General features: G+C 48.5%; 1 protein-coding gene across 3 annotated transcripts in view; it reads left to right on the forward strand.

Annotated features, from left to right (window-relative positions):
* LOC119437611 (probable medium-chain specific acyl-CoA dehydrogenase, mitochondrial) overlaps positions 1-17,756 on the forward strand; it is a 241,958-nt gene that overhangs the window by 217,619 nt on the left and 6,583 nt on the right. For all 3 annotated transcript variants that reach the window (XM_037704610.2, XM_049660744.1, XM_037704609.2), the window contains 2 exons: positions 6,282-6,377; positions 11,689-11,937. In XM_037704610.2, the coding sequence (XP_037560538.1) occupies positions 6,282-6,377; positions 11,689-11,937 (345 nt within the window). The remainder of the gene's footprint in view (positions 1-6,281; positions 6,378-11,688; positions 11,938-17,756) is intronic.

The following is a 17,756-nucleotide window of genomic DNA, read 5'->3' on the forward strand; positions in this document are numbered from 1 at the left end:
GGAACTATTCCTAACGGTGAACGACGTGCCAGCCGGTAAGAAGACGGCCGTATTTCTAGCGTGTTGCGGGGCCGCGACTTATTCCTTGCTGCGAAGCCTACTGGCCCCTGAGAAACCTGCCGCAGTGAACTTGGCAGCAATTTTTGAAGCCCTCAACAACCACTTCGCGCCGAAGGTGTCGGCAGTGGTAGCAAGTTTTAAGTTCTTCTCTCGACATAGGCAGGATGGAGAGACAATGAACGAGTACGTCGCATCGTTAAAGTGACTGGCCGACGACGGCAAATTTGAGTCATTCCGCAACTGCAGCTACGAGATCAAATTGTCAGTGGCATTGACGATGTGCCAATGTAAACGCGGTTACTGGAAACAGCCGATTTAAACCTGGAAACCGCAATGAGTACGGTACGGGCCATCGAGGCTGCTCGCAAGGATTCCCATACGCTAAGCGCTCACCCAACGCTACAGTCGGAGCCAGCCCAATGGACAGTAGAACCTGCCATGGTGGCAACTGTAAAGGGATAAGGTGGACCGTCACGTTTGTTGACGTGCGGTGCGGTGAGGAAAGACTCGAAGGCGATATTGGGACGGGTTGCACAGACACACATATAATTTACACTATTATTTTACACAGACACAAGTAAGATTCACTAACACCTAGTATTTGCTAGCGTATGAAGCCCTATGCGGCAGACTACAAAGTTCCAGTCCCTAGCCCACTAATGCGCAAAGTCCGAGCGTCGCGGTATACGGCCCCCCAGTGGTCGCTCACGTGTGGTCGTGATGGCCTTGACACGCCGAATGCGTCGGAGGTGGCTTGGGTAGGCAGTGGCGGTTACGCGGCGACAGCCGCTTGGTTGGTGGCTCAGGATTCTGACGCCGGAACTGTGAACGCAGCAGACTCCCGAGAGCACAGGAAGTGCCAGATCTCAGGAACCGGCCAGGCACGGGACACGGGCAGGACCTCGGTTCGGTGGCTTGCGACCCGTCACGAGGCTGCCCAGCGATACACCCGGGTAGCCCTCTCGGGACTGCTTCCACGAAGCTTCCTCGGCCCTCGTTCGATCGGCCTTCGTGGCCGCAGCTGCCCGTTCGCTCGTGTCTTCTTCTTCCTTTTTCCTCTGCCACCAACCCTCGTGCTCCCTTATTTGCCGCGTCGTGTCGCATATGTAGCTGCCATCGTCGTCGTCTTTCACCACAGCAACAAACGTAGTGCACCCTGGCCGTCGCGAATGCGGGTGTTTCCGCTGCGGCGGTACCCATCAAGCGCGCCAGTGCCAACACGTCAACTCAGTTTGCTACAAATGCGGGCGGCAAGGGCATCTGGCAAGAGTGTGCAAAGTGATAGCGAGCTATAAACAGACAGGCGCGGCGCGCAGATTCGAGGCGCGTGAACACCGTGGATGAAGTGCTTGGGGCAACCAGAGCGAGTGAAACGCCGGAAGCGTACGACTTTTGGGCACTTCAGGCGGCCGGGCCGGCGCCTATGCGCATTGCGGTTATCATTAACGGCGTGCCACTAGAGATGGAACTTGATACGGGTGCCAGTGTCTCAACCATAAGTGAAACAAAGTTCACGCAACTGTTCCCATCGGCCGCCTTGGAACGATCCGACGTACAGCTGAGGAGTTTTTGCGGAAACATGCGACCAGTCGCCGGAAAGTTTGCGGCCGCTGTAAAGCTTGGGGAGGAGGAGAGACAGCTACCTCTGTTTGTGGTAAAGGGGCAGTGCCCAGCATTGTTTGGTAGGAGCTCGATGAAGGAATTCCAGTTGGGAATCAGCAAGCCGGAATTTATTTTGTCCGTGTCGTCTGCAGAAGAAGCTGTGGACCGTTTTTAAGGGGTGTTTTCAGATGGTTTAGGCACGTTCCGTGGAGTTAAGGCTCGTATCTTGGTGCCGCCAGACGCCAAACCCAGATTCTTTAAGCCCCGGCGGATGCCCTTTGCTTTGAAAGACAAGTTTGATGAGTCGTTGCAGAGACTGCTCCACCAAGGCATGGTCCAACCAGTGAAGACTGCCAGGTGGGCAGCACCTGTCGTTCCAGTGCTAAAACAAGATGGGCAGTTGCGTATATGCGGCGATTTCAAGTTGACCATAAATCCCATAGCACTTGTGGAAACATATCCGGTGCCACGCATAGAGGAATGTTCACAAAGCTCCAGGGAGGAGTAAGGTTCACAAAGCTAGACCTAAAGGATGCCTACCAGCAGATCGAGCTGGAAGAACAGTCACAGGAGTTCGTCACTGTCAATACCCCCAAGGGCTTGTTTCAATACACAAGACTGCCATTCGGGGTTGCTTCCGCCCTGGCTATATTTCAACGAGAAATGGAAAACCTCCTGGGAGGTCTTGATCATGTCCCAGTTTACTTCGATGACATCTTGGTAACAGGCGCTAGTGACGATGAACATTGGGCAAACGTCTGCAAGGTACTGGAGCGCTTGCAAGAGGTGGGCAAGGAAAAGCAAAGCAAAGAGCTGAAACTTGCAAAATGCAAGTTTTTATTACCTAAGGTCCAGTACTTGGGCCACATAATAAGTGCTGCCGGGCTACATCCAAATCCCGCCAAGACTGAAGCAGTAGGGAATGCTCCCAAACCTCGAGATGTAAAAGAGTTGCAAAGCTATTTGGGTTTGGTGAATTTCTATAGAAAGTTTCTCCCCAGCCTGTCAGATGTACTGCAGCCATTGAACAGCTTGCTTACCACTGGAGCAAAGTGGCGCTGGACGGCAGTTGAGCAATGTGCATTCATGAAAAGCAGGGAGCTGCTCGCATCCACCCGTGTCTTGGCCCATTATGACCCCTCCAAACCTACGGTGTTGATCACTGATGCTTCCCCTCATGGCCTGGAGGCAGTCCTGGCATAGAGAGAGCCTACTGGAGAAGAGCGATCGATAGCTTTTGCATCAAGAAGCCTCTCGGCTGCTGAGAAGAATTACAGTCAGTTGGATAAAGAGGCACTTGGTCTAGTGTTTGGTGTCGCAAAGGTCAGGCAGTATCTCTGGGGGCAGAAATTTGAAGCGGCTACTGACCACAAGCCCTTGTTGGGCCTGTTAGGTGCTGGAAGGCCTATTCCGGAAACATGCTCGCCGAGGCTTCTTCGCTGGGCGTTGCTGCTGGCAGGGTACAGCTACAGTTTCAGCATGGGCTACAGGCCTGGAGGCCTGATAGCCCATGCAGATGGGTAGAGTAGACTCCCCTTGCCAACAACTGAATGCTCTCCAGGGGTGCCTGCGGAGGTGTTCATGCTTGAAGGTGTCTATCCCCATGTCCTTTCATCAAAGGTGGTTGCAGAAGCCACTGCAAGAGATCCGCTGTTGTCAAGAGTGCTACAGGATTTATGGTCGGGCCATGTTCAAGACTTGTCATCAGAGGGGGGGCCATACGTGTCCCGATTCAATGAGTTGAGTGTGCATCAGAACTGTGTGCTCTGGGGAAACCGTGTTGTGGTACCCTCCAGCCTCCAAAGGGAAGTCCTCAAGTTGCTACACGAGAGCCACCCTGGGGTCACGAAAATGAAAGCCATCGCTCGAAGTCATGTGTGGTGGCCGTCGTTAGACAGCGACATCGTAACCACGGTTCAAGAGTGCTCCGCATGTCAACAACAGCAGAGACCGTTGAGACCAGTGCCTATGATGCCGTGGCCGTTCCTAGACAGGCCTGGTCAAGGATCCACGTGGACTATGCGGGACCTTACCGGAATTCCTATTTTTTTATTGCAATTGATGCATTCTCAAAATGGATTGAAGTTTTTCCCGTTTCGTCACCCTCAGCGGAATGTACAATTGCATGCATGCGGGTCATGTTTGCGAATCAGGGCCTCCCAGACATGGTGGTATCGGACAATAGATCCGCATTCGCGAGTGAAGCGTAAGAGACATTCTTGAAGAATAACGGCGTGAAGAGGATGCTAGTACCGCCCTATCACCCTGCTTCTAATGGTGCGGCGGAGAGAGCCATTCAAACTATGAAAGTAAAGTTACAGAAAGTTGGTCCAGGGGACCTTCGTGCACAAATTGCACGAATACTGTTATCATACAGGTCGACACCCCACGAGGTCACTGGGTGTTGCCCATCCGAGCTGTTGATGGGACGGAGGCTCAGGACTGCATTGGATCTGCTGCGGCCGGACCTGAGGAAAACAGTCATCCAAAAACAACTCGCTCAGAAGATGGAGTACGATCAAAGAGTGAAACCGAGGGTGCCAGCACAACAAGGAGACAGAGTATTCACCAGGAATTTTCGGCCAGGTCCAAGCTGGATTCCCGCTGTAGTCACCAGGCAACACAATTCACAGGTGGAGCTACAATTGGAGGATGGGCGACAATGAACCCGGCATCTCGACCATGTAAGGCCACAGTCGATGCCCGACCAGCACAACCGTCGGTGCTCCAGCCCCTCTACCGCACACTCGGAACCACAGTTGACCTTAGGTCCAACTGACAGTGGGTTACCCGAAGCATCGACAAGCTTGGAGGGTCAACTGCTACCGTCTGGCGAGCCCCCTCAACTGGAGGCCAGTGACACCACAACATCAACACGCACTGATTGCTCCCCGCCTCCTTCCACACCTCTGCTTCGTCGGAGCACTAGGGAACGCCGTCCGGTGTTGCGGTTTTCTCCTTGAACTGTAAATACTTATATGCTGTTAATCTGTTGTGTTAAGGGGGGAGGAAGTGTGGTAACTGACACCACCAGGGGGCGTGCGATGTACAATAAAAAGCAGAGCACATGACCTGTGCGGTCAGTATGCCTACGCCCCTCACAGCGGCTATTGTATCTTCATTGCCGTGCGCTATGGCCGCAGGTCCGGTCACCACAGTGTGCTTTCAATAAAGTTGTCTGTTGATAGTCAGCACCTGTCCGTGTATCTTTTCTGTGTGTTCTTGTCGTTTCGTGCTGTGAATGGTTTTAGTATGGAATACCAACATGCCCAACGTACCGTCCTTTTGTGGCATTTCCGCAATCCTGACTGTTCCACGTGAAACACTCAAAATCAAAGCTGCCGGCTTGTTCGGAAGCTGCCGCCGCGTTAGCAATAGGTCTTTGATTGTGTGCCGCTACATGCAACAACATGACCAAGTCAGACAAGCCCGTCGCCATTGTTTGCTGGAACATCCTAGCACCAACACAACAGAAGAAGAGTGTTGCCGAATTCAATCCACGTTGGTAGCGCCAAATGCTTTCTGCGTGAGGCTAGGGCTGAAGGCTGGCAGTTGAAAGCGTAGACCTCAAATGTTGAAATCTACGTTGGCCATTCCGGGGCTTATAAAACATTCACCATTTGGCGTAGACCCGAGGCATGAACAATGTGCACTTTCGGCTCGGCCATCATGGATGCAGTCTCGTTAAGCATGTTTGCGATAACGGTGTTATCCCACTTCTGACATCATGTTCAGTGCAGGAACCGAGTGTATGGAAATCAAAGAACCTTTATTTCCTCTCTGGAGGCCATTAAACAACCGTGCCCCAGCCTACTGTGGTGTGCCCCTTTATTGCTGCTGCGTACAAGGCTCACAAGTAGCGACTATACAACGCTATGGCTGATTCCGTAGCGCTGTATAAGTCGGCAGGTGGTGCAGAGCCAGTAGAACCTCATCGCTGTGAAGGTGCCTCCAACTGAAGGCTCCCATGCCAGCTCTTCGTCTCTTTTGGTGGTGGTTCTTTTCTCGCGCCACGCATAACTTTTGTTCATTTTCTTGCTCTCGCACCACGCTTCATTTTCTTCGGTTCTTCCTTCTAACACATACTCATGACAGCAAGTAGTAATAATTTTTGTAGCTGGAGGTAAACTGCTCCTTGGCACTTTGGGTAAGTACTTTGCAGCCTTTTATAGAGGGGCATGTGTCCTGCAGGATTTATCTTTGTTTACGATGCCCTCAGAGCAGTCGGCATTGGAGAGGGGAGTAGCTGCAAACACCTGGGACAAAAACAGTAAAGGAGGAAAAATAATTTCAGCATTTTTGAACATAGCGGCTACAGGAAGGTGTTCCCATTCTTCTGATATCTGAGCTAGCTGAAAGGAAGCATTAGTTGTACACTAAGGTGCTGCAACATTTTGAGTCTGATCTGAGTGGTAATGAGCATGTGGCTCATTATCGTTTTTGCGCTGTTGCCTTTCAAGATATATAACCAAGTCACCCAAGCCTTGGATGCGATAAGCTCATTTTGGAGGTGGTGATTAAGAACCTTGTGGAAAAAGTACAGATGAAATGCTAGAGATAGCAAGTCGGGTTTCATGTCAGTCACGCTGGCTGTTTTGGGGACTTTTTTTTATTTGCAGGTTGCGGCTGGTGCAACAGGCGTAGCCCAGAGGTGCCTGGATGAAGCGGCTAAGTACAGTTTGGAGCGCAAGACATTTGGTCAGCCTATCTGCATGGTCAGTGGCCTTCACCTTTGATGCAACAGTTGGGCGCACAAGACAGAGCTTTAAAGGGCCTCTCGTATAGAAAGTATTGGGTATACACGGGAAGTTGTTCCTCTAAGGAGTGTTCTGCCACAATAATTTTTAAAATTGGTTCATTAATAGCCGAGATAGAGATATTTCAGTGCCGTGAACCCATGATTTCAGGAGGCGAGCTTCACCGCCAACATAGATGCTCTCTCCACTTGCTCCGTCTAGCCTCCGCAAGTGAAATTCCTTCCCTGCGTTCTTCCATACCGGAGCTTGAGGATCGCTTGATGCATATGTAACGGGCCCTGCCTGTTCTTTTTTTTTTTTTTATCCTCGCTTTTTTTGCTGCCCGGCGCACTCCTGCTGATGGGGTTGTGCGCGGGCTGTTGCGTTTGTCTCATTTGTGTAGCGCACGATTTTGCACGAGAACACCTGACTACAGTCAAACCATGTTAATACATAGTCGGCCGGGAATGACGTTTAGGTAGGCACTAAACGATGTATGAATTAACTGCCAATGTCAGTTTAGCGGCTACTTACCGGCCGAAAAGAACTGCGTCGCGATGCTTTCACACACACGTACTCAGACAGGCTTTATTTACGCGTAGGCAGCAAAAAATAGGTGATCTTCACTTGCCACCGTGGTGGCCTTGCCGCGACGACGGCATCTTCGAACTCGATAAGGTCGCAAGCCAATTTGTCTATGAGGCCCCGCTTACTAACTAAATAGACAAGCACTGTGTAACACGTGCACAGGTAAACATGAACATATCTCGCTCGATGACCATGGAAACTTGCTGTCAGAATGCTGGAGTGAGGAGGCGCAGCAGCGAGCAAGCCGTCTCTCGCTTCAGTGCGAACGTCGAAAGCACAGTGCATACGAAGCTACGGCACTAGTGGCACTTTGTCTGCAGACTGCTTTGAAGATGAGGTCCGCGCGGGCGCACACTTTTTCCACGTCGCAGATCGCTTTCAAGATACGGCGCCTGGGTGGCCGCCACTTAAGTAAACCCCTCCCTTTCTCGCCTCGCGCGCAACAGAAGTGCACTTCCGCCCCGCCTTTCTCTCTCGCACGTGCGAGATTGAGTTGGCTGACCCTCGAAAGCTTTCACTCGCACATACAGCGCACGACGCGCGGCGGCAATGTTGCTGTGTTTGGACTTTGTACGGAACCTCATAGCGACGTCCACAGTGACGGCAGAAAAGCGGCAGAAATGCGCTTCACAATAAAATGGGCTTCTGCGCGGTTACTATTTGAATTGAATTCGATGGCAACAGCGAATTCGCACCCCCTACCGGCAGCTTTATCGGGAGCTAATCTTGAAGGCTATGCCTTTGTGCGGTTCAATCGGCAACAGCTGTACGAGCAGGAAATAAATCATGGTGGTGATGTTTAAAGTTCACTATAGCTGACGACTGTCGTCCGGGCGTCTCAACTCTAGAATCAAACGTCCTGTGCACATGAGATTTTGCCGATTTTGTGCCTGTGCGTGTAGAACAAGAAAGAAAAATAGTACGCACGAACCGTTTGGTGGACAATGGGCGATTACGGCTTAAGTGGTCTGCCAATACATAGGGTTCAGTGGGGGCTCGGTGGGGGAATCTTCGCGACTATGTTTAAACTGCAATTACACATTAAGCGGGTACGTATTAACGAGGCTTGACTGTAGTGGTATAAGTCAGTGCTACACAAACACTCAAGCAGACACAAGTGGATCACAGAGTATGATTGCGCGCTGGAACATGGTAGAAAATTACATAGTTTCGGTGTCTGCGCGCGCAACTGTACAACATAGGAACAAGCAAATGAAACTGAAGTACAGCTCTCTTGATGCGGTGTGAAGTAAAACAAAAACACGCAGACATTCGGTTTGTAGGTTTTATTATTTTTCTAAACTTTAATTTGTTTAATGAAGCAACAGATTACATATATAACAAATGAATAATTTTCCAAGTCACATGTCCCTGTGAGTGATGTCACGTAGGCACACTTGTGCATATATGTTAACACTCCAGCTTTGAGTGCAGCGCCCGTGAGGAGAAGCGCAAATGGTGTTTGGCTTGAAATTTCAGCTCTTTCTGCGGCGTGTAGCGATGCAATGCTTAGCAGACACAATCGTTAGCGTGCATTGTATGCACTGCGCTGTCATTTCAAAATGGCCAGACCTGGTGAGGGCCCTTTAAGCTCGAAATAGATTCACTATACTGCGCAACCTGTTTTACTTGTTGGAGTAATTTTACAAATATTTGTCAGTAATTTCGTGTAAACAAAGGGGACGCAAATGGCATAATCAGCGAAAATGTTTAACCAGATACTGTTGCATTTAAGGGCTCAGAATAAGCAGAGAGTGGATTATCAAGGCTATTGGGTGCTGGTAGAGTGAAATGTAATGAAATCAGTCTTAGGAAGACAAATTTTTTTTTATCAACAACTGGTGATTAGTACACTGTGGAAGAGGCACAGATGCAAAACATCTTGGAAAAGTGACAGTAATCGTAGATCAAGGCTAGGTTTCATATCAGTTATGCTTGCAGTGTTGATATATATATATATATATAAATGTGGAAACATATCATGGGCAGTTTCAGTTTTGGTGAACAAGGTGCATTGCAATTGACAGACACGGCTCATAGCCAAGACGAGTGAAAAACAGATTTATTTGCAGTTTGGGTGGCTAGATTGGGGAGGTGTGAAAAGCGGGCCCCAAAATGTGACAAACGGGGAGGGGGGCACTGTCGGCTATGCCTACCCGTCTGAAACCTCACTAAAGTGATCGCATCATTGTTGTTACCAGTAGAGGTCAACATGTCCGCTGCTGAGTGAGGCGAAATCTTGTGAAACTGATCATATTCGTGAAAGCGATCAGCCGAGAATACATAGGGCACACCTTCGTTCAGATTGCTGTTGTTTGTGGACGCCTCCTGTTGCTCAGTTACGCGAAGTCTCATTAAAGGGATTGTATCTCCCCCGATGGGCACCAGGTGCATTTTGTGATGACAATGCCTCGCTCCTATAATCTTGAGCAAGGCTCACCACAGTAGACTTAATGGAATTTTGACAATAAAGTATTTCTTTGCAGTACGTTCTGCCTGTGCTGTCTCACAAAAAAGCAAATTTTTTTTTTTGCTTTTCATGCCGTTTGTTATTGTGTGGGTAAACTGTAGTGACAGGTTTGGCAATGACTTCTTTGTCCTCTGCACTTTAACAAAGGAAAAAAAAGTACAAAATGCAAACCCTTGTTGATGTACATTATCATATGCATTGGGAGCATTTCTGTATCTGTCCTAGACTTTCGTCTAGACGGGCCTTTCGTCCTTGTCTGTTGTTGTCCCTTTTTACGGGTTCCCATGCTAAAATTATAATGGCACCAAATGGGCGATGCCACTATAGTGCCGCTTTCTAAACGAATACTGTATTTACTCGAATCTAACGCGCACTTTCAACACGACCCTAATTCTGCGTCGGCATTTCAAAATGGCCGCCTCGCACGCGCGTCGTGCCTAGCTACCGTAGCATGCGGAAGCTTCCTCCGTGTGCTGCAGTACACGTGCTTAGGCAATAGTCTACCGTCTGTCTTAGCGTTCTCAGCGTCTGCTCTATCTATCAGCATGAAGTACCGAGTTCATCATGATGCCGCATTTAAAAGGAAAGTGATCATCTGTGCGGAGACGAACGGAAATCGGGCCGCATCACGGGCGTTCGGGGAATCCGAAACTTGCGAGCGGGACTGACGCAAACAGAAGGAGAGGATTTTCGCCAGCAAAGCAATGCGGAACGGTTTCAGTGGACCGAAACAGGACGTAATCTGCGACGATCCACTCCGGCGATACGATCAGGCTTGGCTCTATCTTGAAAGCAATCTGCGACTGGTAAAGTCCGCCGCGCGCCGTGTTTTCGCCGCGTTGAAGCGAGAGGCGTGGCGCGCTTCGTCTCCAGCGTTTTGACAGTTCGTTTCCGCGGTCAACGAGCGAGGTGTGTTCATGTTTGCTTGAGCGCGCGTGACACCGTGCTTGTTAATAGCGGTCTACTAATTTGCTACCGCATTCGATGCATCGCCTTTCGGGCGAAACTGCGACTTTCTTTATTCATCGCAACATCAGTGCATCGGGAGGAAATCTATTTTTCCAAATTTTTCCTCACGGAAAACGGGTGCGCGTTACAATCGAGGAAGCGTGAGAATCGAGTAAATACGGTAGTTGAGCTAGCCGTAGAGGCATCGTCAAACGTTCAAACCGGGCGGAACTTCGGCATCGGTCTGTCGTTGGAGGGATGGTTTTTGCGTGCGCCGCAACGTGCGCTCCTTCCAAAAATGCAGCATCTCTAATGCGCTGGATGGTACTGAATATAGCGCACTGTTTGAAGATGTCAGCAGTAAGGAATAGACGAATCAGCCACCTTTCTTTAAACGTTTGATAAACATCCTCTGAATGTAGAGCAACATATTCATGTAAATGTGGCTACTAAAAAAATCAGCTCAATGCTGAATATATTATTTTATTTTTATATATGTCGGTTTTCACTTGAGTGTTAAGCAATAACGAAATAAGTGCTATTATAAGGCAAAGAAATTACTGACCATAGCAGCAGCGTTTTCTCAAAAACGGTCAAGCCTCCAGAACCGCGAGCTCTGCATCCAGTGGAGGGATGGCGATGCGGCACATGGAATTGGTCGCCCACTGTGGGAATCACCCACTGTGGGAAAAGTAGCCATCCTGGCAACTTGAGGGGAAGATAGGACCAGTGGTTTGTAATATGGTTTCAGGCACTGCACGTGGACGGTTTTGCAATGATGACAGTGTTGGTGATAGGATAAGCTTGAGAACAAAGTTCACAGGGGACGTCTGCGCAACCACACAGTAGGGTCCTTGGAATTTGGACAGAAGTTTAAATGAAAGGGCGGTTGGAACAGCTGGAACCCCAAGTCGAGAGAAGTGGCAAGGCGGGCAGTCGTGCAGTGATGATTGTGTCTCCAAAATATACACCGATGTACTCTGCCAAAGCAGCTGAAAAATCAGATGGTCGTGCATTTAGAGCAGCTGATATCGTTTCCAGTTAAAGACATTACCCCAGTGCAGTACACAAATAGCCAGCACGAACAACATTTGTATGAAATACCAAGTGGATGGCCACTTCATAAGCACTGTGCAGCAAAAAGTGCTGATGTAGGCCGGGCAGGAAGACTGGTTGGGATGCGATGTCCACCTGGATGGCAACTTGCTGTGCCTAACAGAGATGCATGTCTGATGCAAGTAATTGCCCTTCCTGGGCTATCTGTAACGATGATGCCCCTTGCAGCATCAAGCGGTACAGTTCATGCTGGCCGAGATGGCCATGGGTGTGGAGGTGTCGCGCCTGGCCTGGATGCGAGCGGCCTTTGAGTCGGACCAGGGTCGCCGCAGCAGTTACTATGCGTCTATCGCCAAGGCACTTGCTTCAGACGTCGCCAACAAGTGCGCTACGGATGCCGTGCAAATCTTTGGGGGCAACGGCTTCAACTCTGAATACCCCGTTGAGAAGCTCATGCGGGATGCAAAAATTTACCAGGTAAGTGCAGGCTTCTGTGGTGTTTGCATAGTGCTCACATTGCACAAGCAGCCCACAAAGTTGCTTGTGGCAAGCACTGAACGAGTGTTTCACACAAAATGGACGACAATCTATGTCTGCTTGGTCTTATAAATTTTTTATAAAGCGCTGTGGCTATCATAATCTCCGATCTTTCGTGTTTATGGTTGATGGCGGCGCCGCGTCAACGTGCACTCCTGCGATTTCGAAGACAACACACTAAAAATGTGCAATTTTCTCAAATTCTGCAACATATTTTTTCAAAATATTTCGCCATGAGATAAAGAAAGCTTTTTGGTTTATGGGAAAAAAAATGGTAAAAATTGTAAATTTTAAGCAATTGTGAGCGGAAATTTTGACGTGTCCCTTCTTAATTTTTTGGTTTGGTTTACATCTTTGGGTGATGGCAAATTCTTACGTCGTCCTGAGAGATTCTTATCATCGAGATCCTCCTGTAGTGACCAGAAGCTGGAAGCACTGTGGCTACTGCTTGACGGCCGAGACTTGTTGCACGGGCGACTGATGATGATGATAACCAAGAGGTGTTCTTTTTTTATTCATTTATTGTCCAGTAGATTTAATGTCACCTTTGAAAGAAAACAAATATACGTTATGGCTCCAAACTACAGTAGAACCTGGATGGAAAATGTACCAACAGGGAAAATATACGAAGTCACTACAAATGTGGCATAGCTGACGTAATGCCAAGCATTGCAGACACGTGCCGTTGGGGCTCAAGCGGTGCACATTGCCGCTCCTTCGGGTGCAGCATTTTGCCAGGAAGTTTTGACACTTACGAGTTGTTGCGACACGAGGCGCCGACGCTTGCGTGGCGTGGCTTGAGCCCAAGACGCATTGTGTGTTGTTTTCCTATTGCGACGCCAACCGGAAACACGCCAGACGCTGCCAGAGTTTCGGTTATCGTCTGTTAAAGCCGTGCACTTCCAGCAGCACTATGCCACACATGCTGTGAAGCAAATAGGTGAAGATCGCTTATTGCAGTAGGTTGGGTTGGCAGTGATAGCTGTGAATGCGAGGTGTGACGATCGATGAGTAGTTTTGTTGGTACCGGAAAATAAAACTTAGTGTGCACCGCAGGATATCAGCGCGCGAGTACTGCGGGGAAGCTGCCATGGTGGGCGCCTACAGCACTCAATCGCGTTTGCCTCGCACCTATTGTTCAGATGGGGTCTAGTGGTGGGAAATAGTGTCGTACGATCGTAGTTTAGCAATGTTGTCAACGTTGGTACTGAAAAATCGCGTTTTCTAGGAGCGTATTAACTGGTAACAAGAGACCTAAGTTTGTAAGTTATTTTTTTGTGTTTTCGATCGCGAAAATTAGTGTCAGGTAATCGTATGAAATGGGAGCAAATAAACGAGAATCTATGGGTGTGACTTACAATCACGGAGGTGGCTGCGCTATGGTTACCGCGCTGCCTACACAGCGAGCCCTCATCTGTCGCTTCACTGCTAAAAGAAGATTCCATTTGTTTCACAGTGCTGCCGTGCACGATTTCTTGTACTCTTGAAAGAATATCGTGCCAGCGTGCTTGGTTGTGTGCATATAAAAGACGCACAGTTCTATAAGATGCACCGATACAAATTTTGAAGAAAAATTGTGCCTTATACACCGAAAAGCATGGTACTTGGTGTATGGGACCAAGTAGATCTCGGTGATAGGAATTTGACGGGGTCACGTAAAATGTTCGTACAGTCACACCCGTTTGTAACGAACTCAATAGTTCCATGAAAAGTGGTCGTTATATCCATAGTTCGCTGTATATGGACTTGCCCTTAAAAATGCTCAAATATTAACCGCACTGAAGCTGGCGTCAGCAGTTCTATTTCGGCAGCACTTTGGTCCTAAAACCAAATTTTCAGTGTCATTTTGTTTCCCGGTGCGTTCCCGCACTTAGCTGCAAACTTCCGTTAGGAACGTCCATCCAAAGAACGAAATACAGCGTTGCGTAGTTCTTTTAAACAGGGTGCGTACAGGTCCTTGAAACCCTTGAAAACCCTTGAAATTGAAAAGTGCATTTTCAAGGCCCTTGAAAGTCCTGGAATTTTTTTACGTCCTTAAAAATCCTTGAATTTCGTGAGCAATGCACTCTGATATCGACATTGCGACCTCCGTTCTGTGGTAGATCGGCGTGGAATTGACAAACTCCCCATTTCATAAACAATACGCCGGCGCGAGCGCACATGGTTCAGTTTTGCAGAACTGCGCGGAAAAAATAAAAGGCTTCACCGCGTCAAACCTCGAACGAAGCGAGAGATGCGTGCCGCGCTTCGGTGCTGGCTCGGCTGGCAGTGTTTACGCTGCTTTCCTCACCCTATCGTTCGTTCACTCCTCGCTCCTCGCTCGTCGGTCTGCCTTGTCCCACTTTCCCTCTTGCACGCGAGGTGAAGCTAAAGAGAGCTATAGTGGAGAAACTTTACCACTGAGGCTCAGTGCCTTCGTTTATGTAGCCAGCACTTTCACGAATATCCGCTACCGTTGTGCTACCATCAGAGCTGAAAGTAAAAAAAAAAAAAAAAACATTGTACTGCCCGATACCAGAAGTTCCAGTCCTAATAACAGCCATCTGACGCTTAACAATTGACTCCCAAGCAGTATTTTTATTGATAAATTTGTGCACAGACATTAGTGCTACATGGATGGCGGATTCTCATTGAGCTGCTGGCAACATTGGCAGGAGTCCGATCGGTGTTCTCTTGTGTCTCTACTATGCCGTGTTCAAAGCATGGCACTTTGTATTTGGTATCGAGTATATATCGAGTATCGAGTATATTTGGTATTTGTACTTTGTATTTGTGGGACATACTGGGCACTCTAGAGGTGGAAGATGGAGTAAGAAATCTTTTAAAAGATATCTATAAAAGTAACAGGGTGCTTATAAAATGGGAAAACAAGGTATCTGGGCCTATAGAGATACAGCAGGGGCTTAGGCAGGGGTGCCCTCTGTCACCTCTGTTGTTCATGCTGTATTTACAAGGATTAGAGAAAAAATTAGAGAGGAGCGGACTTGGCTTCAACCTTTCTTTTTTTCAAGCAAGGAGAATAGATTAAACAGTCATTACCAGGACTGATGTACGCGGATGGCATTGTATTTATGGCTTACAGCAAGGAAGACTTGCAGAGATTAATCGACATCTGTGGTAAAAAGGCAGATAGCTTAGGTTTACATTTTAGTAAAGATAAATCGGCAGTCATGACTTTTAATGATAATCAGGGCAGCGAGCATAGGATACAGGAGGTTACGCTGGAGGTGGTGGATAAGTACAAATATCTTGGAGTGTGGATAAACAATGGGGCTGAGTACCTAACGGAACATGAAAAATATGTGACGGCTAAAGGTAGCAGAAATGCAGCTGTGATGAAAAATAGGGCACTGTGGAATTACAATAGGTACGAAGTGGTGAGAGGGATTTGGAAAGGGGTGATGGTCCCTAGTTTGACTTTCGGCAATGCGGTCCTGTGCATGAGATCAGAGGTTCGAGCAAGGTTGGAAGTTAAGCAGCGAGGGGTAGGTAGGCTGGCTCTGGGAGCACACGGAAATACACCAAATCAGGGGGTACAGGGTGACATGGGATGGACGTCATTCGAGGGCAGGGAAGCCAGCAGCAAGATAGAATTTGAGGAGCGATTGAGAGAAATGGCAGAAAAGCGGTGGGCAAGGAGAGTTTTCAGTTATTTGTACATGAGGAATGTTGATACAAAATGGAGGAAGCTGACCAGAAAACTGTCAATCAAATATTTGGACTGCAGGAGGGGTGCAAACCAGGAAACAGCGGTTAAGAAAAAGGTTAAGGAAACAGAGAGGGGTCTGTGGAAAGCAGGGATGCAGACGAAATCAGCACTGGGCACATACCGAACTTTCAAGCAAGAAATTGCCAAAGAAAATATCTACGATAATTCTAGGGGAAGCTCTTTGTTGTTTGAAGCCAGGACGGGAGTATTGCGGACTAAGATGTACTGAGTCAAGTACCAAGGTATAGACACGTTGTGCTATGCGTGTGGAGAAGAAGAGGAAACGGCTGAACACCTCATACTTTTCTGTAAGGGGCTTAACCCTACAGTGCAAGGCAACGGGGCTGATTTTTTCAAAGCATTGGGGTTTAGGGACAGTGAAGGCAAAATAGACTTTAAGCGGGTAGAGATAACCAAACAGAGGTTATCTGATTGGTGGATAAAATTAAGGCAGGGGTGAAATTTCACCCACCACAAAGTACAAATTATGTTGATAGCCATGGCTAGGTGGTGTATGCCACCGCCCGATTTAAAGGGTTCAGCCTCATCCATCCATCCATCCATCCGAGTGTGTGGTGTTGTGATGGACGCCTGTGCACAAAGGGAGTTTAAAGGTGAACCTCCGTCTTTGTCAGCGGGATCATCTGAGAAACATTGGAATAATGCCCGGGAAGTGCAAATTTCAAAGCATGTGGCTTAGCAACGACAGCTACAAGAACTGGGTTGCGCCGGACACGATGGATCCGCACCGAGCCACATGTAAACCATGCGGAAAAACGTTCGACATTGCGGCAATGGGTGAGTCGGCTCTCAAGAGCCACATGAAGAGTGTGAAGCACAGTGGCGTAATGAAGGCGGCGGCAGGAAGCGCGGTGCTAAACTACCTTGCTCCGAGGACAGACGAACGGCGTGCTAGCACAAGCGAAAGACCCACCCGCGCGGTTTCATCGCAGGCGATGGATTTAGAGGGTGCTTGTAAGACCTATGAGATGGTCACAGACGCTGAAATCTTGTGGACTCTGAAGGTGGTTACCAGCCATTATTCATACAGGTCGTCGTCACAAACCGCCGATCTGTTCAGACGCATGTTCCCGGACAGCGAGCTGGCAAAAGCTTTTTCCTGCGGAGAAAAGAAATGCTCTTACATAGCGTGCCACGGGCTTAGACCCTTTTTTCAAGCAGCTTTGCAGCATTAGATTGAAAACTCGGACTGCTACGTCGTGCTTTTCGACGAATCTGGAAACGAGTTTCTGCACCAGAAACAAATGCACGTACATGTGAGGTGCTGGAATTCCTCGCACAATGTCGCAACAAGATATCTCACATCAGTCTTCACGGGGCACGCGACCGCTGAAGACATCCAGGAAAAGTTGTTAAAAGCCCTCGAACCTTTACCGCTTGGAAAGATTGCCCAAATTTCAATGGATGGACCAAATGTTAACCTAAAGTTATTTAGGTCACTGCAAGCAGATTTGCGTGAAAACTACCAAGTGCAGTGTGTTGATCTGGGCACTTGTGGCCTGCACACAATTCATAATGCTTATAGGGCAGGTGTCGTGGCCAGTAAATGGGGACTTGATGTCCTACTGTCAAGTCTGAGCATGCTCTTTGACAACTCCCCAGCACGAAGGGAAGATTTTACAGTGATAACGGGGCAGAGCACATTTCCACTGAAGTTTGTGGTGCATCGCTGGGTGGAGAATGTCAGTGTTATAGAAAGGGCACTACTTCTTTGGAGCGACATCAGAAAATACATAGAAGCAGCAAGGAGTAAGAATGTGACCCTACCAAGGTGAGCATCTTTCGAGAACTTGTGTGGGTTCCTCCGTGACCCTCTTGTCCTGGCAAAGCTGAACTTTGCCCTAACTGTTGCCATGGCTGTCAGACCCTTCTTGATAGAATATCAAGTAGACAAACCTATGGTTTTCTTTCTGGCAAGAGACCTGGAGACAGTAGTAAGAAAGCTGCTGATCAAGTTCATGAAATGCTCAACTTTGTCTGCAGGAGGGATCAGTGGCCTTCTCAGGCTAAACATTGAAGATGTGGACAA

This window comes from Dermacentor silvarum, chromosome 1 (assembly GCF_013339745.2).
Source record: "Dermacentor silvarum isolate Dsil-2018 chromosome 1, BIME_Dsil_1.4, whole genome shotgun sequence".
NCBI lineage: Eukaryota > Metazoa > Arthropoda > Arachnida > Ixodida > Ixodidae > Dermacentor > Dermacentor silvarum.